This window comes from Hoplias malabaricus, chromosome 3 (assembly GCF_029633855.1).
Source record: "Hoplias malabaricus isolate fHopMal1 chromosome 3, fHopMal1.hap1, whole genome shotgun sequence".
NCBI classification, from domain to species: domain Eukaryota; kingdom Metazoa; phylum Chordata; class Actinopteri; order Characiformes; family Erythrinidae; genus Hoplias; species Hoplias malabaricus.
In genome coordinates, this window is record NC_089802.1 from 6,699,266 (window position 1) to 6,724,711 (window position 25,446).

At 42.1% G+C, this 25,446-nt stretch overlaps 1 protein-coding gene and 1 long non-coding RNA gene across 3 annotated transcripts in view; one reads left to right on the top strand and one right to left on the bottom strand.

Moving 5' to 3' along the window:
* Positions 1-5,871, top strand: part of LOC136691222 (uncharacterized) — a 63,753-nt gene extending 57,882 nt beyond the window's left edge. The window contains exon 4 of the long non-coding RNA XR_010801858.1: positions 5,402-5,871. This is a non-coding gene — a long non-coding RNA (uncharacterized lncRNA). The remainder of the gene's footprint in view (positions 1-5,401) is intronic.
* LOC136691221 (paired box protein Pax-2a-like) overlaps positions 1-23,877 on the bottom strand; it is a 34,268-nt gene extending 10,391 nt beyond the window's left edge. For both annotated transcript variants that reach the window (XM_066663646.1, XM_066663647.1), the window contains exons 1-6: positions 23,795-23,877; positions 20,673-20,838; positions 19,160-19,357; positions 13,914-13,993; positions 13,664-13,783; positions 1,733-1,908 (exon numbers count right to left, since the gene is read on the bottom strand). In XM_066663646.1, coding sequence (XP_066519743.1) covers positions 1,733-1,908; positions 13,664-13,783; positions 13,914-13,993; positions 19,160-19,357; positions 20,673-20,838; positions 23,795-23,837 — 783 coding nt within the window. In that variant the 5' untranslated portion in view covers positions 23,838-23,877. The remainder of the gene's footprint in view (positions 1-1,732; positions 1,909-13,663; positions 13,784-13,913; positions 13,994-19,159; positions 19,358-20,672; positions 20,839-23,794) is intronic.
* Positions 23,878-25,446: the final 1,569 nt, after the last annotated feature.

Sequence of the window (25,446 nt, forward strand, 5' to 3'; positions counted from 1 at the left end):
ACAGGGTGAAGTAGGACGACCAGTTCTGTCATTTAGGTTTGGAAAATAATGTTGAATTCTGAAAATAACATTCACATGAGAATAAAGATAAACTTCAGATGATTGTTTGATTTATATTTACATAATTATTCTATTTGTAAATATAATAGCTGATTATGAATGATCCTGTGCCCAAAACGTATTCTATTTTTATGATTTAGGACATGTTTCATTATCTATTATAATTATTTTAGGTAGAAATCGTAAAAAACAAAACAACAACAAAAACAAAAAACTCCAAAATGATCATTTTAAAGGAGAAGGACAAAAAATTGTTCCAATTGGACAATATAATAAATGATACTATAGAAACGAATGATGTAGAGCAACAGGCCAGAACTGAAAAGATTTTCCCTTCTGCTTGATTACAGTGAGCTTGGGTTTTTTAAGGTTATTTATTTAGTCTGTATTCCATCAATATACAGTGGAACCTCTGCCTATGAACTTGATCCGTTCCGTGACTCGGTTCGTAAGTGGAAAGGTTCGTTCTCGAGTCAATTTTCCCCATTTAAAATAATGGAAAAGCAATTAATGTGTTCCAGCCCCCACCCCGAAAGTCACCCTTTTTGCACTGATATATGTTTACAACACTCTCAAATTAGTAAAAAAATACATGTAGCGTTACTAAAAATAAAAAAGAAATAATAAAGTTGTAAGTAGTTACACATCGCTACCTTGAAGACGTGACGACTGTCTGGAGGAGTAACACAGGCACTGGCTGTATGACGGGAGGTGGGGGTGGGTGGAATAACGGAGAGTAGGCGGTGAATGTGGGGAGACGAAGCGTAGATACGGCTTAACTTAGCACAAATTTCGATGTCTGCTATTTACACTAATGCTAAATTGCTAAAACTCCAATTTGCTAATCTTAAAAGCTCACTCAAGTCTGGGCGCTGGGAGACTCGCCTATTGGGGTCAGTGGCCATTTCCAGCCGCCGGTTCGGGTTCATTTCTAGAGTCGTGGTTCGTTGGTGGAGGCAAAAAATATTCAAATGCCCGGTTCGTATCTTGGAAAGTTCGTTAGTAGAGGTTCCACTGTACTATGGGAGCCTTAACTCTGGGATCATTGCTGCATTGTCCATGTACCTTTAGAATGACACTCCATCACTCCCTTTCCCTTCCCTGCGGTTTATAGCATTCCCTTTTTAAATTCCCTTCATTGGAACGGTTCACCTCACCACCAAACACAAACTTCTCAGAAGGCTCTCTGAAATGCTCTGTGATCTTCAAAAGAAAGCCAACTGTAATGTAACCTAGATTCTGCTATTTAAGGATGTATTATTTAATAATTATTTAATACATAATGTTCATTGATCTTCATGTTAAACTTCATTAGACATATCTGATTTATCATGAACCTGATGAAACAGAAGCTATATAAAATATGTACTCTATGTACACTACTTATGATTGTTGTTTTCACTGATCAGCATTAGTAGGGGTCGACCTGTGCCAGAATAGACAACATTTAGCTGATATTTAGCATTTCTGCAAAACAAATCTGTATCAGTATTAGCCCTGATATTTAGCATTTAGCATTAGCCCTGAAAACACATGGCAGTCATCCCATAATCCATTGTTGTCTCTGGCCCATTATTACACAGGCTTAGTTATTAATATATAGGTTTGGTATAAAGTTATATATTCTACGTTTCCACCAGTAGAGAAAGGAGTCAGGGACGAGGCCTCTCACCTGTTCTGGTTTGACGTGTTCTGAGCTGGGGAATACGTCAGGGTAGGCCGGCCGCTCAAACACTCTGTCCAGAGCCTCCAGTTGCTGTTGAGTGAAAGCATCTGCGCGGAGATGTTTCCTCAGGCTCTCCACGCTGCCCTGTGAGTCACTGTTCTGACCTGATCCTTCTGAGCCGTCTACAGAGAGAGACCAAATATGACAATAACTGATAGTTAGAGAAATTATGAAAACCAAACCCTTCATTTCCAATCACTTGTTTACAACCACTTAGATATTTTTACATCAACTGCCCTTTTTTTGAGACATTGACCAGTAGCAACGGATACATAAGCCTTTCTTCACAGTGGACATAAATGAACATATGATTTTACAAAGTCTCCAACACTTATCAGTCCTCATTAATGCTTTTTTGTATCCATTTTGTGTTGTTCTACTTTACCTTTACAAGAATTAGGTTTTATGTAGCCATGACAGGATTATGTGGGTGTAGCCTTATGAATGCTGCCGATCAATAAAGTGTTACCAAGATTTTCTTCCAACTCTAAGACTGTGTGGGTGTAGGTTGTGGGGGGGGTCATATTTTTAAATGAGTTTGTAAACATGGCTCTTTTTCTTTTGCTTCACCAGCTTTAGCAGCAGTTTTCTTGCCCTGGGCCCTATTCACTGGCAATAGAGGTGGAGCTGACAGCAGTCAAATAAAACTGGCATTGTTCAGTCACTTCACTGGATAAACAACAAATTGCAAACACAGCCATTCCTCTACATAGCCCCTGACCCGATTAGCGGCTTTCTTAGAGGAGAAGGAGGTCTTTTGCAGCCTTTCTTCAATGGCAGATTGGTGTAGAACCCTCCCACACGTGCATACATCTGTCTCTCTCTCTCTATCTCTCTCTCTCTCTCTCTCTCTCTCTCCCTCACACACACACACACAGGCATTGGCATGAGTCATAGCTACCTTACAGAGCTGCCAGTCTAAATTTGCAGCAGATTATGTTCTCTCAGTGGCTCACGAGTCCCGATGATGTATGATATGCAAGAGCTCTATCGATTGCCCAGCCATGAGACACACACACACACAGAGAGAGAGAGAGAGAGAGAGAGAGAGAGAAAGGGAGAGAGTTTGAGTGGAGGAGGAGGGAATGGAGTTCGAAATGAAGCTGAGATGAACATCATGGCCCGACTCGTCGTGCCTATAATGCTGAGCTTAATCCAGTGCTTTTTTCTGCTGCTGAATTCAATTGATCAATCATGTCTGTCTGCCGGCTCCATTTCGGCACGTTATTGCCTCTCTGCTCCTCTCCCTGACCTTCTCCTCTTCGCACAACCCCAGGCATGAGTGCCTGGCCCATCATACACACAATATCTTACAGGCTCTGGTATATGTGTGTGTGTGTGTGTGTGTACACATCAAATTATGCTCCCCGAGCAAATCTATGACCTGATCTCATACCTCAGTGGGAAGACACTGGAGTCGAAAATGGCTTAAAGCAATTTAAATACGATGGCTTGTATTTCTTTCTCGCTGTTGAGTCCAGGCTGACTGGGAAGACATTATTCTATGTAGCTTATGGCTTTTGCCTCGAGTGTCTTTTGAAGTCAGATGCCTGCCCAGAGATACCCCCCCCCCACACACACACACACAAATTTAGAGTACTGTATTTCTGAGCAGGCATTCTAAACAGACAGCTCCTGTGGGTCCTAAAGGCATGGGGAGTGTTTCCTCCAGTGTGTGCTGGGGCAAATGGAGTCATTAATTACCCTCCATTACAGGGCCCGGGCCACAAACCTGATCAATACAAGTGCATTTGTCATTCACACCAGTGACACAAACTTCCCACACACAAGATAAACCACACACTCACACACACAAGCCTATTACTGCTCAGCCTAATGTGGCTTTGGCATTTTGACTGCGGCTATCAAATGTCTTCTCCAGCACAACAGCCACCTACATCAAATGATGAAGCTGTGTATGGACCCGGCTACCTGTTTCAGAGCTTAACACAGTGATTCATAGTTGATAGCGGTTCAGTACGATCTCGGTATATGTTTTACTGTGTATTCACACTTAACTTGTAAACATTTGTTTGATCTAGCGATTAGCTTTTCAATGCCCTGATTTTGTTTTCTTCAATAAAAAATGATAATTTATTGCTTTCATCAGAAAATAGGTTTCAACTGAGATCTTTCTTCAAATTCACATTCAAAGTCATTCACAGTGCAAACTTCATGCTAACATTTTTGTCGACGTATTTGTGTTACTCAGTATTGTTTAGTTTTAGTGGAACCTCTACTAACGAATGCCTATACTAACGAACTTTCCAAGATACGAACCGGGCATTTGAATATTTTTTGCCTCCACCAACGAACCATGACTCTAGAAACGAACCCGAGCCTCCGCCGAGCCGGCGGCTGGAAACGGCCACTGACCCCAATAGGCGAGTCTCCCAGCGACTTGAGTGAGCTTTTAAGATTAGCACATTGTAGCTTTAGCAATTTAGCATTAGTGTAAATAGCAGACATCGAAATTCGTGCTAAGTTAAGCCGTATCTACGCTTCATCTCCTCACATTCACCGCCTACTCTCCGTTATTCCACCCACCCCCACCTCCCGTCATACAGCCAGTGCCTGTGTTACTCCTCCAGCCAGTCGTCACATCTTCAAGGTAGCGATGTGTAACCACTTAAAACTTTTTTATTTCTTTTTTATTACTGTTACCACTGTATTTCTCTTTTATTTTTAGTAACGCTACATGTATTTTTTTTACTAATTTGAGAGTGTTGTAAACATATATCAGTGCAAAAGGGTGACTTTCGGGGTGGGGGCTGGAACGCATTAATCGCTTTTCCATTATTTTAAATGGGGAAAATTGACACGAGAAACTACCTTTTCCACTTACGAACCGGGTCACGGAAGGGATCAAGTTCGTAAGTAGAGGTTCCACTGTATATATATGTCTAGACCTGTAACAGGGAGAACGTAGCCTGTGTTGTTGCTAATCTGTGTTCACCGCTGCAGAAACTGCACTGTGTAATGTCTGGAGGATCATAAGAAACCACACCCCTTCCCTCTCCCCCATGATTTCAGGACAGTGCAGTAAAAGTGAATTACACTCTGCAACTGAGGGAGCCCTGGAGCAAAATGACCAAATCTTACAGAATGTTCCTTTCAAATTTAAATATGATAATAGATGACACCATCAAATTACTTTGGACTTTTATACAGTTCTAATAAGGAAATAATATGCATTGAATCCTCAAGACTTTTGGGCCCAGGAGAAGATAAAGAATTCATCTTGTTTTAGGAAACACATGAGTCCAAATTCAGTCTGTTTTGCCAAATATTTGCCCATAAATGTTAGTATATCACACATTGTCAGAAAATATATGCACAAAACCCTCTGAGATCACAGTCTGGGGTCAGTTTGATGATTCAGACATTCAGTTTCCTGCTCATAGTTGGTCGGTGAGTTGTGACCTGCTGTTAGCTCCGTTAATGTCAGCTCCAGGGCAAAACTGTCTTGACAGACTAGCAACAACATTTTGACCAAACTTAGGTGAACTGTTTGTATCTCGCTTCAGTCGTGGTGGCTGTATTATAGGCTTTAAATGGAGTATGAGAAGTAGCTCTTTATTTTTAACTGAATCTCCTCTCACTGGTTTTCTGTAGGAGCCAAGCCTCTTAGTGAAGCAGTGCTCAGAATGTGATCAAGACACCAGCACACCTTCACACCCGTCAGAGATGGAGCCAACGTTTTGCCCATCAGTGCTTATGTAATGGACTTCAGAACGGCTGTGAGCTTTGAGCTGCCTGCCTCCAGCCTCTCTGTCTCTGTCTCTCTCTCTCTCTCTCTCTCTCCTGCTGCCTTATTGATCTGCCACTTTGAAGACTGGATTCGTTTTGACGTGGAGCGGCATTAGAGCTGAGGTAACGAGGGAGGCCACTCTATCAGAGCGCAGGAGTGACTCTGAAACACTGCGGAATGCACACCCACAGGTCACGACCCCTCAGACAATGAAAGAGATGAGGGTAAAGAGGACGAGAGATGATAATAGAAGGGGTTGCAAGATTGTGATAGGAAAAATGCAGCAGAACTGAAAGGAAAAGGATCAAGAATGAGTGGAGGTGTACAAACACACATACACACACACACACACACACACACACACAGAGCATTCCATAGCTATATAGTAAATCCAGCTAAAGCATCGACCATTAAAATTCAGATTTAAATGCACTTAACTGTGGACTTTTACAAGTTTTAAGTTTTATTGTTTTGGTTTTTATCACATTGCTGTGGGACTCATTCAAACCTTTTCCCTCTTTGTGTTGAGGACATCTCTAAAGCTTTCCTGCCTTTTTAGATTGCTCCTTTCCCTCTGCCATATTTATGTTCAAGAATCCATATCATAAAACAGCTGTGCTGTTCAACTGAACTGACTGCAGTGGTCATTAGCGCACATTTCTTTCTGTAGCATTATGGTAGAGTTGAGCGTAGAATGGAGTGCTGTTTCAGAAACAAGAAGAACATCTACTGGGTCACATGTAAATCAGTGAATTTCATGTAATTAAGAAACTGATTTATTGTCTCTATTTAATAATATACAATGACCCCAATGTGAAAAGGTATGAGAGCCATAGATCACTTGAGCACCGTTTGAGCCTGTGGTCCAGGAGTGGGCCGTGCGTAAGGGTGACCGGTGTGATCTTTCATCTCCTTAATAGCCCGAGCGTATGAGACAGGGCTAAAGTAATGGCTCTGATGTGAGGTGCTGGTGGGGGAGCAGTATGGATGGTAGATGTTAATTTGTGAGGTAATTGCTTTTCTCGGCGGAATTGCAAATTCCCTTAAATGTCACTTCCACCTCGCTGCTCGGACAGTCATGGGTGCTCGAGATCTCTCTCTCTCTCTCATGCTCGCTCTCTGTGACTCTCTCCCTATATCTCTTCCCATCTCTGACTCTATCTCACTGGTTTTAATTTGCAGTAATACAGCGGCGGTGGCAGATTAATAGCCGAGGTGACACCTGTGTCCCTGTGGCCGTCCCTGGTGGAGCTGTGGTGTACATAACGCGTGTCACGGCGCATTATCTCCTGCTCCGTGTATAAGGAGAGCAGTATCGGGGGTTGCTCCTGATGCAGCCGCACTGTAGGGAGCTGCAGGAGTAGCAGCTGATGGCCCGGGCTGGCGTGTGGCCACAGCACAAGCTGAAAACAACCCCCCCCCCTCCATTGCTACCACCATCTATTATGTTGTAGCTGACACGGCGGCTTTTAACCCTCGCCAGGGTTTTCTCTGAGCACCGCTCAGGAGTTTTTTTTCTCCTCCATCATCCCTTCCCTTTACTTCTGAGGTTCTGTGCTGAGATCACTCCTTGGACTGCTGATGTTCTCCTGTCATGAAATTAGCAAAACAACAAAAGAGAACTCTGACTCTACATTGTGTTTGTGTGGGCCAAGTTGCTCAGTGCAAGAATGCTGACCCACTAGCTTGTGTACATGCAGTTAGAGAGAGTCACACTGATACTAGGGATTGTTACAGTGCCATTGCACATTTATTATCTATGCATATAACATGCTACAGATCATTTTGATGCGAAATTGCTTTTTAAACTGAGTTTTAATGGAAAAAGAAAGCAAGAGGTGAATTTTCCCACATACAACTGAGTAGAAATACTACACCCCTTTATTATGAGTGAATTCCACAACTTAAAATGTAGATATTGCAAACACAGATATTCAGTTACCCACCTACAACTTGTACAAACTCCATTTGAACAGCATTAAAAAAATAAGACCCTCCATATCTTAATGCCAGAGGAGAATAAAGCCCCCAGTGTTGGCCTGTGGAGCCATGGGACTGTCGTTTCCATAGTGATAGAGGAACATGCAATACCTTTGGCTTGGGTTGCAGTGGCATTTGTGATCCAGAACTAATCATGCAACATCAGTACCTGACCTTGCTTAAGTTCTTGTGACTCAGAGCAATTAGATCCTCACAGAAACATTTCAGCATCAAGTCTAGAGCTTTCTAAAAAGAGTAGAGACCTATACTGCCATGAAGGGACACAGACTAAATTTGAATATTGATTATTGCAGACCTATAGTATGTGTAGGTGTCCACACATTTTTGGCCATATCCAGTATCACCTTTTGACCTCAAATTGCTCTCAGAATTTAGCAGTGCATATCCTGCTCATCGCTCATGCTTTATTCCGTGAACGACCTGTTCCTGAACCACAGAGCAGGCTGTTTTGCGTTTGTACACATAACTGTGCTTATAAAAATATGCTGACTTTTGTGCATATATGCATAAATGCATGAGAACATGACACAAAGCATCTGAACTCTCATTGTTATGCGCAGTGCAAGGTTTTAAAGCCCTGTTCTTAACAAATAAATATAATCGCCTACTTCCTCTGACTGAGTTGCTCATAAACTCAACCCTTAAGCACAGGCCTATTTTCTGCAGATAGCATTTTCACCGCTGCACAGGGATGATGTTTTAATACACTCTGTCTGCTCAGAGTATGTATATGCTCTGCTTGCATTAATACCAGCAATAACAAGCATGCATGTTGAGGTCTGATTTGTGGTCAGAAACAGGTCAAATGCCAATGCCAGGATACAACTTCCAACAGCTCTGATCACCTTCAATAGTCCAGCAACATTTGTGAGTGTGTGAGTGACTGGGTGAGTGTGTGAAATTGTCCACAGATGTGAGTGTGTGAGTGACTGAGTGAGTGTGTGAAATTGTCCACAGGTGTGAGTGAGTGAGTGACTGGGTGAGTGTGTGAAATTGTCCACAGGTGTGAGTGTGTGAGTGACTGGGTGAGTGTATGAAGTTGTCCACAGAGGTGAGTGACAGGGTGAGTGTGTGACACTGTCCACAGGTGTGAGTGACTGGGTGAGTGTATGAAATTGTCCACAGGTGTGAGTGACTGGGTGAGTGTATGAAATTGTCCACAGGGGTGAGTGTGTGACACTGTCCACAGGTTTGAGTGTGTGAGTGACTGGGTGAGTGTGTGAAATTGTACACAGGTGTGAGTGTGTGAGTGACTGGGTGAGTGTGTGAAACTGTCCACAGATGTGAGTGACAGGGTGAGTGTGTGACAGTGTCCACAGGTGTGAGTGACTGGGTGAGTGTGTGACACTGTCCACAGGTGTGAGTGTGTGAGTGACTGGGTGAGTGTGTGAAATTGTCCACAGATGTGAGTGACAGGGTGAGTGTGTGACAGTGTCCACAGGTGTGAGTGACTGGGTGAGTGTTTGAAATTGTACACAGGTGTGAGTGACTGGGTGAGTGTGTGACACGGTCCACAGGTGTGAGTGTGTGAGTGACTGGGTGAGTGTGTGAAATTGTCCACAGATGTGAGTGACAGGGTGAGTGTGTGACAGTGTCCACAGGTGTGAGTGACTGGGTGAGTGTGTGACACTGTCCACAGGTGTGAGTGTGTGAGTGACTGGGTGAGTGTGTGAAATTGTTCACAGATGTGAGTGACAGGGTGAGTGTGTGACAGTGTCCACAGGTGTGAGTGACTGGGTGAGTGTGTGAAATTGTCCACAGGTGTGAGTGAGTGACTGGGTGAGTGTGTGACACTGTCCACAGGTGTGAGTGAGTGACTGGGTGAGTGTGTGAAATTGTACACAGTTGTGAATGTGTGATGCCCTGTGATGGACTGCCACACCATCCTGGCTGTGCACCTGCCTTGCACTCAATAATTTCAAAGAGCACTACCGCAGTATGCAGAGCAACTGAGGGACAACAGTCTGAATTTGTAGAGCTACAAAGTGGTCCTGTTTGGCAGGTGGGGCAGATGAAGCGGACGCTGATTGTTGAAATGAAGAGCTGTTTTAATGTTATGGCTGATTGGTGTGTATGAGTGAGTGAGTATTTCAGTGGCTTTATTTGTATGTTTGTGAGTAGATGTTCACCCAGCAGAGAAAATACCCCTTATTTATTTGCTTATTTACTCACTCAATATGTCATTTGTCTGTACACATGTCATATCACATCTATTGATGTTAGAGTGCAGAACCTCCCCCACCCCGGACCTCACATCCTCTCTTTTTCCATTCCCCCATCTCTCTTTCCCTCCATCCCAGCATCTCCCCAGTTCCGACACTTAAATCACGAAAATAGCCTCCCATCAGGAGGGTCATTTCAGAGGGAGGAAAACCCCTGAAACAGTCAGTCATCTTGTAGAGCACGGACCACACACTCACACACACACACACACACACACACACACACATGCACATACACATGTACAAATCTCCAGTCTCTGAGCTCCCATCATTTTCGTGGTTGGGCTTTAATGTGGTGCTGTGCCCTTGCCGTGCCCAACTGAGACAGAACAAATGGAAGTAACCCATGGTGACGGATTCTCTAAGCAGGAGAATGACCCCCTTACCCAGAGCTTTGTACCATGCGCCTGCTAAATGCATTTGTCGTATGAATCTGCTTCATGCTGAGTGCCGTCCTTTTTCTGGGAGGTGATTTAGCTGCTATGGGCTACATACAGTAAGCCATTTACCCCCTGTACATTTACCCCTTCACCACCCAGGCATCAGAATGTCACTTGTATTCTCCATCAATTCCACACTGCATAAATAGTGACCTCTTAGACGGGAATGGTAGTGTTCAAGCTTTCTGCCATTTGAGCCAGGCTCCACCCGAATGTGTTCTTCTGTGGAAGCTTTAGAGAACAGTCGGCTCGACGTAAGGCATTTAGTTTTTGAGAAAGAGTATATACAAATTTATATTATGTGAATAAACTATTTACCTCAGCTACAAATCAACATTTCCAGGACCTGCTGTTTTACACAGTTCAAGTGCAAATGTTACAGCTGACTATATGAACGTAACTAAGGAAGGACGAGAGTCTAGCTGTAAACTAAAATCTATGGTAAATTGACAGAATATACAAACTGAACCATTTTAAACTGACAAGGCTAGGATATGGATTTGTATTCATTGTGTTCACTGGAAGGCTTAGATGTAATTGTGTGTCAAAACTATCTCCATTTTAGAGTGGAGCAATAACTGTGTGATTCCTGTTAATTGTCACAAGTCCCGCTCCGGGTGACTGTCTGTGAGGAGTGTGGTGTATTCTCCCTGTGTCTCCATGGGTTTCCTCCGGGTGACTGTCTGTGAGGAGTGTGGTGTATTCTCCCTGTGTCTCCATGGGTTTCTTCCAGGTGACTCTCTGTGAGAAGTGTGGTGTGTTCTCCCTGTGTCTGCGTGGGTTTCCTCCGGGTGACTGTCTGTGAGGAGTGTGGTGTGTTCTCCCTGTGTCTGCGTGGGTTTCCTCCGGGTGACTGTCTGTGAGGAGTGTGGTGTGTTCTCCCTGTGTCTGCATGGGTTTCCTCCGGGTGACTGTCTGTGAGGAGTGTGGTGTGTTCTCCCTGTGTCTGCGTGGGTTTCCTCCGGGTAACTGTCTGTGAGGAGTGTGGTGTGTTCTCCCTGTGTCTGCGTGGGTTTCCTCCGGGTAACTGTCTGTGAGGAGTGTGGTGTGTTCTCCCTGTGTCTGCGTGGGTTTCCTCCGGGTGACTGTCTGTGAGGAGTGTGGTGTGTTCTCCCTGTGTCTGCGTGGGTTTCCTCCGGGTGACTGTCTGTGAGGAGTGTGGTGTGTTCTCCCTGTGTCTGCGTGGGTTTCCTCCGGGTGACTGTCTGTGAGGAGTGTGGTGTGTTCTCCCTGTGTCTGTGTGGGTTTCCTCCGGGTGACTGTCTGTGAGGAGTGTGGTGTGTTCTCCCTGTGTCTGCGTGGGTTTCCGCCGGGTGCTCCGGTTTCCTCCCACAGTCCAAAAACACACGTTGGTAGGTGGAAAAACAGTGTACATAGGTGTGAGTGTGTGTGTCACCCTGTGAAGGACTGGCGCCCCCTCCAGGGTGTGTTGAACTGGAACCCTGAACTGGATAAACGGTTACAGGCAATGAATGAATGAACAAACAATCACCGATGCATGTAAAATACATATTTGTGTAGATCTAAGCTGACAGTAGCTTGGTCGCACATTCTCTGTAGTAAATAATCTGTGCGCTGAGATCACAGCCTTATGTAGTAATTCTAAACAAATGTAGCAGGGCGTAACTAAATTGAGTTAGTTTCTTCACCAGACCAACTTCATGAGATTCTGTGAAACAGTGATGTTGTTGACAGGTTGTAAACCACGGCAATTTATGCAAAGCTCAAATTAAATTTCAGGGTGTTTATATTAATATAATTTTATTTATTTATGGTTTTTTTTGGTAATTATTTGTATTGTATTGCTCCTGATCAGATCTCATGTACAGGGAGAGAGGTAATTCAGAACGATGAGGAAATGGGGTCCTTGTGCTGAGTATCTTTCTAAGATGCCACTAGTCGGCTGTATCAGTGTGACACGTAATTACCGAAGCGCTCTTAATCACAGCAGAGTAGATTAACCATAGGGACACCAGGTCATACCGTCACAACCAAAATGCTTTTATTACGTCACCTTTCCTCATACTTTTAGACCAATAGCAACAAAGCCAGTGTGGAAGCACAGTTCACATGCTGCGAAATTGGCATTAATGTCAGTAAAATCAAAACCACAGCAGCTTTTACGTGTGACACCAAGCGCAAATACACTGAGCATGAGCCGAATATTTCCCCTCACTTCATTATTGAAGTCTAAACAATTAATGAGGTGTTTGCATCATTTAAAGACAACATTCATGACTGTAATTTAAAAGAAAACACACTTTTTATAAAATCCAGAATATGTTTCCTCAACATTTGCTGTCCCTCCAGTTCGTTTGTGACGGAAACTGGTCTAAAGTGTCTGTTAATTTTGTAAAAAAAAAAAAATAAAACCTGCATCGGCTCGGCTTTCTCTCTCTCTGCTCATGGGAGAAAAAAGGCATCTGTCATTTTTTGTTTTTTTTGTAGGCAAAGGACAACCCCAAAGAGAACCCCAAACATTTTTGCTCTGTTCCTGCTCCATATGAGTGTAATATTTACATATCTATTTAATTATCACTTAAGGTGAAATGTCTCTAAATTCGGGGGACGGCTAACGAAGCTAAACAACTCCAGATACAAATAAGTTTCTGTGGTAATGCAAAAATTTACAGAAACATCAAACTTCAGCCAGTCTTTTTTCTTCTCAAACGTATCATTCCACCTTAAAAGACCTGAACGTAAACAACCCAGAACAAATTGCATTTCCCCAAAATCGTAGATGTACCCTTTAATAAAGGAAAAAGGCATCTGTCATTTTTTGTTTTTTTGTAGACAAAGGAGAGAACCCCAAACATTTTTGCTCTGTTCCTGCTTCATATCAGTGTAATATTTACTTATCTATTTAATTATCACTTAAGGTGAAATGTCTCTAAATTTCGGGGGACGGCTAACGAAGCTAAACAACTCCAGATACAAATAAGTTTCTGTGGTAATTCAAACAGTAAATAAAAATTTACAGAAACTTCAGCCACGTTCAAACAAGACTCTTTTTTCTTCTCAAACGTATCATTCCACCTTAAAAGACACAGAGATCCTGAACGTAAACAACCCCAGAACAAATTGCATTTCCCCAAAATCGTAGATGTACCCTTTAATAAAGGAAACAGGTATCGGTCAGATTTTCCTCATTGATTCTTATACAGTACCCAAGTCAAATTTAGACTGGTGTTAAACAAAAAATATGTAACAATCACGTTAAAGAAATCGTCATTACGTCATGCAGTTGTATTATCCCCAATATTGTGACGCTCTTTATCATAATCATAATATTCACCATATTGACCTGCCCAAGTCTCTCTCAGCCAACTCTGTCAGAACAGTGTCCAGATTTCTTCAAACCACATTTGAACTAATACAAAAACAAAGGATTGGACACTTTATCTACTGCCGCTTCAGAGCTAAACGCAGCCACTGGGAAAATGGAGAAAAACAGCAGTCCTACCATCATCTCTTTTCCTCTTCTCTCCATTGGAACGTGGGATACCCAGAATGCCGTTGATGGAGTAGGACCCCACAGGGTCACTGGACCCACTGGAGACTGGAGGGGATGCTGTACTAGGGACTACAGAGAAAGAAAAGAGGAGTTAAAGCCATATTTTTACCATCACTAAACAACTTTTTAACTGTCTACACTGGTTTAAAAACCTATACCCCACATTAATAAGGCAGTAGATGCAGTAGACTGAGCTCACCTATAGTGTGTCCTGGTGTGGAGAGGGATGTTCCATCAGGTGAAGGGTGATACTGCTGCTGCACTTTAGTCCTGATGATCCTGCAGAGCGAACACAGAGCTGGTTATACATGAGAAACTCAGGAGTCAGAGCAGTGTGAAGGTGTAGCAGATACCGTCTGATGGAGGAGGCAGCCACAAAGGTGTGTGCAGGTTTTAGCTCGGCTAGAGACGGAGGCGGAGTACCTTTCAGTGTCAGAGATTGAGAAAAGCTCGAGCTGCACTTTTGCTGTGAGTGATCTTGCAAACAAAGCATGAAATCACATCAATTCACCTCAATGATCGACTTCAGCAGCCTCACCTGCCCTGCACTAATCATCTCTCCCTCTCTCTCTCTCTCTTTCTCTCTCTCTCTCCTCCATGGAAAACACCACAGCTGGTGTGGATGAGGTTTTATCGATCCAAACTCAGGAATAAAAAGTTGTGGATTAGCCACATGGGCAAACGGATGCAAATAGAAGGCTATAAATTACATGTGACAGGAAAGCAATAGTTCCTCAGTGCTCCTGCAGCAGCTCAAGCAGGAATCTGATTCCTTTAATCTGAGAGGCATTTCAGGGAGAGAGGAGGCCGTCACGCTCGTTTGTAAACTTATGCTTCATTCATCATCAGTGACACTGTGTCTGTTTTAGCCCGAGCGCACAGAATTGGCTCAGGAACTGGAAAGATATTTGTATATTGTTAAAAAAAATAAAAAGCACAGCATAATCATGCTTAAGGCGGCACGGTGGCGCAGCAGTGTCGCAGTCACACAGCTCCAGGGACCTGGAGGTTGTGAGTTCGATTCCCGCTCCGGGTGACTGTCTGTGAGGAGTGTGGTGTGTTCTCCCTGTGTCTGCGTGGGTTTCCTCCGGGTGCTCCGGTTTCCTCCCACAGTCCAAAAACACACATTGGTAGGTGGATTGGCAACTCAAAAGTGTCCGTAGGTGTGAGTGTGTGTGTGTGTGTGTGTGTGTCTGTGTTGCCCTGTGAAGGACTGGCGCCCCCTCCAGGGTGTATTCCCGCCTTACGCCCAATGATTCCAGGTAGGCTCTGGACCCACCTCGACCCTGAATTGGATAAGCGCTTACAGATAATGAATGAATGAATGAATAATCATGCTTAACTTTATATGCAGGTAATAATATGTATCCAAGCAACAATGTTACATGAGTCTCTTGATTTATCCTGAATCGTTATGCAGTGTGGAGATGATGCTCAAAGGTTTTAGACAGGAACTACAGCTGTTTGTGCATAACTCAAACAAGCTTACTGTAAAGCAGTGTCATAAAGAACCCCATATTGTTCCATGGAGAACCTTTTCAATAGATGATACTTTAAAGAAGAGGTTGTGTAAAGGAGATATTTGAGTGTGAACCGCCGAAAGAACCTCCACATGTAAATGCTACTTAAAATAATAACCGCATCTTTATTTTTCAGATGTTTTCAAACCGGTTGTGAATATAATCGCTTTTTATGTACACAGACGTTCTTATTTGTTCTGTTTGTTTGGTTGTGTTCATGTTTACACACAGCCACAGAGAACATTTACATGCTTAAGTATTTTCCATTTCACAGCCCATAGATAATATTGATTCTGAAAAGCTTTTCTAATTTATTTTGGCTGTTGCCTTGTAATATTCGTAATCCTATTCAAAAGTCAGAAATGTAGCCATTACACTGATGTCTGGGCCGGTATTGACGTAGCGAGATGTGTGACCGCGGGGAAAATCTGTGTGGAACCCGCTGCCCTCGGGCTATAGCTTCAGCAGTGATCACATATCAATATTTATTTGTACTTTCTTGTTCTCTTCGTCTCTCTCTTTCTCTCTCTCTCTCTCTCTGTAAGAGTAATTTGACCCTGTGACTGTGGTGGGCTTTATAAATTCAGATGCTTTGTACAGGATGCATGTTCCTTGTATTGAATAAGTAATTTGGGAGAATGAATTAATGACACGACCACAGCTGGAAATCCCCTGAAGAAATATTAAAATTGCTTTACATGTGAATCAATAAAATGGAGTGCCACTGTGGTCTGTCTGGACGTCTTGTGGTCAGTGCTGTGACGGACTGGGAGAGGACCAGACACAGTGACCAGACTCAGTGCAACAGGAGCTCAGTGGGAGTTAATAATGCATGCCTAAGAAAAGTGCTTAAAGCTAAAACGTCCTCTCACTATCAACAGCAACAAGCTCAGCTTTCTACACACACACACACACAAATATAAACACAAACAAGTACACTGATGTAGCTATGTTGTAAAACAATCTTGCACTTTTTAATGGTAGCCTTGTAGTAAATGAATGGCGGTTGGTAAACTGGGTGATATGATTCATTCATTGTCTGTAAGCGCTTATACAATTCAGGGTCGCGGTGGGTCCGGAGCCTATACGGAATCACTGGGCGCAAGGTAGGAACACACCCTGGAGGGGGTGCCAGTCCTTCACAGGGCAACACACACACACTCACACCTACGGACACTCCAATCCACCACACTCCTCACAAACAGTCACCCAGAGGAAACCCACGCAGACACAGGGAGAACACACCAAACTCCTCACAGACAGTCACCCGGAGGAAACCCACGCAGACACAGAGAGAACACACCACACTTCTCACAGACAGTCGCCCGGAGAAAACCCACGCAGACACAGAGAGAACACACCACACTCCTCACAGACAGTCGCCCGTAGGAAACCCACGCAGACACAGGGAGAACACACCACACTCCTCACAGACAGTCACCCGGAGGAAACCCACGCAGACACAGAGAGAACACACCACACTTCTCACAGACAGTCGCCCGGAGAAAACCCACGCAGACACAGAGAGAACACACCACACTACTCACAGACAGTCACCCGAAGGAAACACACGCAGACACAGGGAGAACACACCACACTCCTCACAGACACTCGAACCCACAACCTACAGGTGCTGTGTGGAGCTGTGTGACTGCGACTGCAACCATGCCGCTCCAGGTGATATGATGATACGATTTTTATTTTGATAAATTACAGCAGTATGCATTCAATCCCTGACCCTCTTCATGCTTCTTTACAAAGAGAAGCACAGTGAAGTCTAGTATTCATATTATTTGATGATGTTTTTAATATATTTCAACTGACCCTACTTCACATAAATCAGATCAATTTGTGTTAATTGTAAAATAATATGAAAATAAATATTTTTTTTAAATGTTAAGTTTATTAACATTTATCATATTGTTTTTTTAATGGTTTCCACTGGGAAAAGTCTCTCCCTCTCTTTATCATAGGGCCTCTGCACGTATGAACCAACCCAGTTTTTATATTATTGTTGTTATTATGATTACTATAAGAAATATAGTCACAGAAATATGGAACATGTTTCGTTTCTGTTAGGAAGCCCTCAGAGCCTTCTCTGAAGAATAATGGGGTTAATCGCAGCTCGGTTACAGTCGCACAATCACATTAGCTCACACTCACATTTTCATTTCTTACTTCTAATCAAAGACTTGGTTTCTCCGTTCTAAATAACAGCCTGAATTCAATTAAAATTCATAAAACTTTAAGGAGGCCTGTGTAATGATATCACTGTGGCCAACATGTTGAATCCCTCCTGCGTTTGTGTGAAAAGCTGCTTAGACGAGTCTTTTTAGGCGACCATGAGGCATGAAATGAAGGCGTTTTTCATGCTTTTCTCCGTTCTTGTGCTCTATTCTTTGGCGTGGCCTCATTAAAATGTAACGCAGAGGCTGACTTTATGGAAGAGTGCACCTAACCCTCCTCCCCTTTCTCTCTCTCGCCCCCTCCCCTACTTGTACAGTTTCTACAGTAAACTATGGCTATCATTAACCAATGCATTCTCTGCTCTAACTGCAACTCTTACCATTTCTACATGTATGGTTATTATGGGCTGGTGAACTGGTTTCCCTGGACTCCTCTGATCTGGTTCGGTGTGTTGTGATACAGATATCTGATCTGGCCTGGGTTCCCCCCAAACATTTTGTAGAATTAAGATCAATGTTAAATGGTGGAGTGAATATTAGTTTAAATTCTCTTTCTCTTTAAACTCTCCCTTTTAAGATGATCTTAAGTAGCATTTAGAAAAACACTGCTGTTATTTGCTCTAAAGGAACACTGCCTCAGACTAAGCTTTGTTGCTCTTGTTTGTTTATTATTAAGAAGTACAGCCAGGCTGCTCTCAGTGATGGGTGTTCACATGAATTTCTGAAAGATATCCACCATGAAATATCAGCAATAAAACTTCCTCTAATCTTGAACCTTATTTAAACCCTAACTGTAAACCCGAGTCTAAGCCCCGTAAAGTTTAGAAACAGCTGCGTTTTGCACTTAGGTGTAATCCAGTTTACGATTGGAGCTCTTCCTCGAGTCCATTACACACAGTTGGCATCGTGTCTTTAGAAAAAAAAACAGTGCCACCAGTGGATCGGAGCTCACTTAATAAATGTAAAGGATTTACGGATTCTAACGAATGATAATCTACAGCTCTTACACATATCTGCCGCCCACTTTAGTGAGACACGTGCTATTTATTTATTTATTTATTTTAGATATTTTTTAACATTGTAGTATTTTACGTGGTATTTTTACGTATTTAATTTGTGACGTGCTGGCATTGGGAGCGCGTGACGTTGCTGTGAATGGATAACAACCACGTGACAAGTATTACATAATTATATTATCAATTGTAACATTTATTCATTCGTTCGTCATTCGTTTGTTTGTTTGTTAATTGGTGGAAATCAGTGTATAGCTGTTGCTACCCAGCTCTCTCTGCGCAGGGGCGCAATTTCCAGCGCAAAATCAACTTGAAAGACTAAAGCGATCACAGCAAAACGGCAGGAAGAAAATAAAAATAAAATAATAATAATAAAAGAGCTTAAACTGGGAGAAATAATAAAAGGAGTTAAGAACACACACCCAAACTTTTACTGCACATTCTGACTGGGTGAATTTATCACATCAATAAATGATAAAACGTGCTTTGGCATAAGGTCCCTCCCCCGTGAATTCAGCGAATACACACGGTATTGACCATTACATGGTGCAGAGGTGGGCTCTCAGAGGATGGAAGGAATCCCAGTCTCTTTGGCCAGGTGTTCTCTCTCTCTCTCTCTCTGTGAGTGTGTGTGTGTGTGTGTGTGTGTGCGCGCGCGCTGCTGCTGTTCTCTGTTTCTGAGTGCGGCTGGAGCGCGGTGTAAACCGTTGTCTCTGAGAGCTCTACCTGTTTATGGAGGAGACGCTGGGCACGGTGTCGTTGTCGCAGATCCCCTCCGCGAGCAGCCGGTCCCGGATCTCCCACGCGAACATAGTGGGGTTCTGTCTCTTATAGTCCGCGATTTTATCCACCACTTTGGGCGTAGCGACCTTTGGCTTGGAGCCTCCGATTACTCCAGGCTTTATACTGCCGGTCTCATAGTACCTACAGCCGCAGTGCACACAACAAACACATTACAGCGCATTTATAACCCACACCACGAGCTTAGAAACCAGACCACACAAGTATTTATTAATGTCTGTGCATTCATTACCCAACCACCTTATCTCTAATATATTTATAAACCAATCAGCACGTTTGTAAATAAATAAGACATATTTGTAAACCAACCAACCTATTTGTAACATATTTTTAAAACCAGGCAATACATTTATAACTAAAACAATAGCTTTATAAACAGTGAGTGCATTTAGAAACCTACCATCAACCTGTACTTTTACAAATCAACCAAAACACCATTTATACACTGCACAAAATATATGTAAACAAGCACTATTTAAACATTTATACACTACCCACATATTTACACGTTTATAAACTACAGCCAAAACAGTTTACACTAGTCAGTGTTTATATAAACAAAGCACTACATTTATAAACGAGCCAGTACATTTACACTAATCAAAGCAAAACCAGCCAAAACATTTATAACCTAATACAACTTTACAATAGTCAATGTGTTTTTATTTTTTTAAACCGATCTGCTCATTTATAAATTAGCCTGTGCGCTTATACACCTGCTATAAATGTTAATAAACTAGCTAAAGCATTCATAAGCAAGCCGATATATTTTTAAATTAGCCACTACCTTTATACAATACACAGCATTAAAAAAAACACTGGCCAATACATTTTTACCCTAAACATAAACCAATACATTCACACATTAGCCAATACAATTCCAACCCATCCCATATCATTTACATTAACCAGTGTGTTTATAAACCAACGCATTCGTTTACACACCCGCCAATATATTTATAAACCAATGCATGTATTTCCAAAAAAACAAACCCATTTATAAACCAGTCAATATGCTTCTGAATCCACCAGTGTTTAACACAAACAATCCATTTGGAAATCAGCATTAGCACGTTTTTTTTATTAAATGTAATTATAATGAAAGTTAGCAACAACTACAAAAAGCATGCATCATGAATATAACACACAGGGTGTGAGTTTGATGCCATTAAACATATTCTTTAACTCAAAACAACAGTGGGACCATTTTCCTTGTGGGGAGCTGCTGCATTTTTCAAGCATTATTCCCATTGTAAACTTTGGATACTTGAGTATTTACAGGAGATGAATTCGTTAAAAAAAAAAGCGATAGGTTTGATCTGACAGTGATATTATTGACAATACCCTGTTCCCAGTTAAAGGTGCACAGAAGTAGAGTTTTCACTGTTCTGCTTACACTTTCTCTCTCTCTCTCTCTCTCTCTCTCTCTCTCACTCACCTGCCCAGGATCTTGCTCACACAGCCATGGCTGACCCTCAGTTGTCGGGAGATGTCACAGGGTCTGACCCCTTGGTGGGCCAGCTCGACTATTCTCTGCCGGACCACGTCAGGTAACGGTCTGCCGTTCACGAACACCCCGCCAAGCTGGTTCACTCCTCCGTGCCCTAAAGGGGACACAACAGCAACAAAGAGAAAACTAACATTACACAAGTTGCTTTACGATGCCGTGTTGAAGAGAAGAGATAAAAACAAAGGGACGAATATTGATAAAAGTACAATCCCTGCACCTTTCCCATTTCCTATAGGGACAGACCTGCAGTAGGGGGATTGCAGAGACTTCTTACACAAGTAGGGACAGCAACACAGGAAAATATTAACCCCTGATGTACCATTCATGGGTGATGTACTTTATCGATCAATGTCATCTGCTTAACCAGAAACTGCTATATCTTTCCTTTTTAATTCCCTTGATAAATATCTGGGGTTAATAGCAGTTATTTGCCTTTAAATAACTTGTGTTGTTATGTGGCTCCAGGCTTGATGCAAAATCTGCTTTAAATAATGATGAAGATGTTAGGTTTACTATATTATAACGCTGGGTTCCCTCTAGACACAAAGCACTACCTTCTTCACATTCATAGAAACACTTGGTCAGGTGTGTGTCATCTGTATTCAACCAAAACCAATTTGTCCTAGTATTATACACAACGTTTTGTATTAATATGTAAAAATATATACATCTACAGTTTTTCAGCACCAGTAAATATCTCATGAACGGGGTCATTATGAACCCAAACACAAGGGTTAAGGTACATTAGTCGCTTCACTCATCTATGCCCTATAGGAAAGACAACAGCAGTAGAGGAAAAATAACATTACACCAGCAAGTACAACGCCAGGCCCCATAGGGGAGAACCATAGGAAATATATATCATTAATGGACACTAACAGGCTCTTTTCTCCATGCCCTATAGGACAGACAATAGAAAATATAACGTGACAGCCTTGTTCACTCTCCAGTGCCCTATATGAGAGACAATAGGAGAATATAATATTACAAGCAGGTTCATGTCCTCAGTGACCTATAGGGCAGATAACAGCAGTGGAGCCTAACATCACCTTATCCTACACTAGCTGCTTATAGTAGAAACAAGAGCCCTAAAGGTCAAGATAACAGTAGTAGGAGCCAATCTAACATTACACTAGTTCACTGTTCCAGGCTCTACAGGGGTTACAGGAGCCACACATGGAAATAGAAAAAGCTGGTGCACTATCAAATGCCCTGGTGGAAAAGAGTGACACTATACAAAAAGGTTCTGGTTCATTGGAGAGATTATATTATTATAATTATTATTACTATTATTATTATTATTATTATTAGCACAGATATTGGGCTTTATGATGAAATGTAGAATTTGTAGACCTTGGAGCTAGATGATTTATTCTTATAATTTTTATTAGAATATACTATTATTATTGCTATTATTATTATTATTATTATTTGTGGCTGTTGTGTAATGTCGCCTCCCTGTTGGTCAAGGTGCATTTAACTGAAACAGTAGCTTCCATATTTGTAATAGTGTTTTAAACTATATTTCTCTTCTTTCTCACGTCATTTTTACACGCTTCTTCAGCCTGAGTGTTGTTTTTTATTCGCTTTCGGTTTATTGAGTTAGTTAGACATTTAAAATAATTAATTTAATTAAAGAAAAAAACCTGCATGTAACGTTTCAACGAACAGTTCGACGTTTGTTAGTTTCACAGTACGCTACAATACTGGAGACTCGTCTCATGCACGCGCACACGCTTGAAATGTTTCATGTCACAGCATCAACACTGTGTATAAACCCTGGCATTGTTAGACTTTGTGATCCAATCTAGAGAGCGTAGCCAAACTCCAATAAACAAGTAAAATATTCCTTTTTATAAATGTGATTTTCATTATTTGCTGGTGTTTCCCTCAGCGTTATGCAGTGTATCCTCCTCCTCTCTGGTCACCCGCTGCTGTTCCATTATTAACGTGATTATATTACACACCTATTCATATCCCTCTCCTCCCAATTAGAAACCATTAAGACTTTTAGTTTGGTGTTACACGTCACTACGGAGAAAAAAACTTATATATATTAATGATGAACTAAAGACCCTGGCTCGTACTATTGTTGAAAAGGGGCAGATTATTTCATTTTATTGTATGTTAGCATTTAGCTAATATGGGTAATTACTTATTAGTGTGGAATATAGCATCGATAATATTAGCAATTGCAGAAGTAGTAAAAATATATTTAATACATTTTACATAATTAGTTGTTCGCTACACGTAGCTGTTTGTTGCTTTGAATAATTGTTAAATGAAGAAGGAGCTCGGAGTGATAAATAATGTGAGTAAAAAATAATCGCTTCTTGAAAATGGCGCGAATTCGCCATATTTGTTTATTCATTAATTTATCTTTTGTTGTTTGATTATTTTACAGTTAATATTAAAAAAAATATTATGGGTAAATATTAAACATTGATTTAAAATAATTCTAATGTCTATGAGCTGTTTTCTAACCTCACCGTTGTTCGATCTATTATTGTTTTGCCTTTTTAATGATTTTTATTTATTTATTCAGTTTTACTGGCTAACATTAGCACAGCATAAAGGAACCCGTGTCTAGAATATTTCTGTCTGTATGTGGAATGTTTATACATTTACACGCAAAAGTTTGGGTACTCATGGTCACCGTTGTATTACGGTTGATTTTCGTGTTGAAAATATTAACACTTCCTCTACACAGATCGGCGCGTTTGAAAGGACGGTTGGTGAATTGAAAATACTTGAGGGGGGTGGGGGGATCAGACAAAAAATGCGGCTTGTGCAAATTTTATTTCATATTTCGTCTATATATATTTGATATATTTATTCCACTGTGTTAATCTCGGTAAATCATTAAAACATCGCAGTCATAATTTCAGGGACACGCACATTACACTGTGTTCCCTGCAAACTATATTTACACGTTTAAAGAAAAACAAATAAACTCGTGTCGTTCAGGACGGGGGGGGGGCGCTAACTTTTGCGCGTGCACCGCTGTAGTTGTGCGCGGTTGTGGATGGAGTTCTGAGTGGAGGACTCACTGTGCATGGCGGAGAAGGGGTCAGCTTTGCAGTGGATATCCATGGGGAAGCAGAGCAGGGACAGGTAGTCGGCGGAAGAAGCCGTGTCGCTGTCTGTTTGGGAGTAAATACAGAAGAAGAAAATAAACAGAAATAAAAATAAATAAATGAAATGAAATCTTGTTCGGTAGCGCGCGGGGGTGTTCTTCCTCCTGGCGAACTTCAGCGAGGACCCTCACGTGGAGGGAAAGAGGAAGATAAACAAAACAAGGAGGAGAGGAGCCTGCCGTGGAGCGCGCGCGCTCAGGTGTCGACCATGACCGGCGCTGACGGGCGTCAATAGGTAGCTTTAGAAAAAAAAAATATTTTGTGTTAAAAAATGCAAGTCCCTCGTGCCATCGGTGAATCGTAAATCCCCAGGCAGTTTCCCGGCTAGTGTCCCCGGTCTGTTCCCCGGTCAGTGTCCTCGATGTAATGACATAATAATATCAAGAAACTGGTGCACGAGGAGCACGCGCAGATGGACGCTCCCGTTGCCTTTGGAGAAGCGTTTTTTTTTGTGTGCGAAACCTGCTCCGGGCCTGAGAGTGGATGTGTGTGTGTGTGCTCGCGGATGTGTGTGTTTCTGTCTGTGTGTGTGTGTATTTGTGTATGTGTGTTTGTGTGTGTGTGGGTGGGTGTTTGTACGGAGCTGCAGCCTCCTCGCTTTGCTTATATGGATGAGCTGTGGGACAAAAGGCAGGAGACTCCAGCGCGTGTGTGATTCGCCAACGTAAAAACAGCCGCTGCAGCGAGGAGGGCCTCGCGCCTGTCACTCTAGAGAGGGAGGAGAGAGAGAGAGAGAGAGAGAGAGAGAGAGAGAGAGAGATGAGGTGTAGGGGTTTTGTGTGGAGGAACTGAGAAGTTCAGGAGAATTTTATAGGTTCAGTTATGAAAAGTATTTTCTAAAGAGTTAATCTAATCGGATAAATTACTCCCAATATTTGTGTCGTCCATTAAATCAGACTGTTTCTACCTTTCATTCCATAGGCTTCACTGCGATAACTACAGCTGGTTAAATAGGATATTTATTTGTGGAACACCCCCCTCCCGTGAAATGACGCGTATTGTATATTTATCTTGGGCGGGAAAAAAATCAAGCTTTACAGTCAACAAATACGGCGTTTTATTCCGGCTGGTTATTTGCCATTCAGAGAAATAAATTAACATTAAAATGACGTGATATTTTATAAAATAAACAGTACGCACAAATTATAATGTGCAGAAATTTGCTGAAAAATCACAATAATTTTGTGCCAAAAAGGAAGCCATTCCTGTAAAAGTCATATAAAAATCCATTAGTAATGTTTTTGAGCTCATCTCCACAGCTCCATAGACAAAGGCTGCATTATGACGTCAGTCGGTATTAATAAAACTGTTAATAATGTCCTATTAGCCTACTTTCAGAATGCTATATGCACGTCGTTGTTATCTGATTATGTTTTCCTCTTTTTTATCTTTCTTTTTCTTCAGTCGCGAGCTCACTGTAGATGGCGCTGTGCAGTTTGGACGTTGCCTGAAAAAAAAAAGTGAAAAATGTGAAGAACTTCCTCACAGGATCCAGGCTTCATTTTAACCGTCATCATCAAAAGCATCCGCTTCAACGGAAGCAACCCAGGACTGTGACGTCTGAC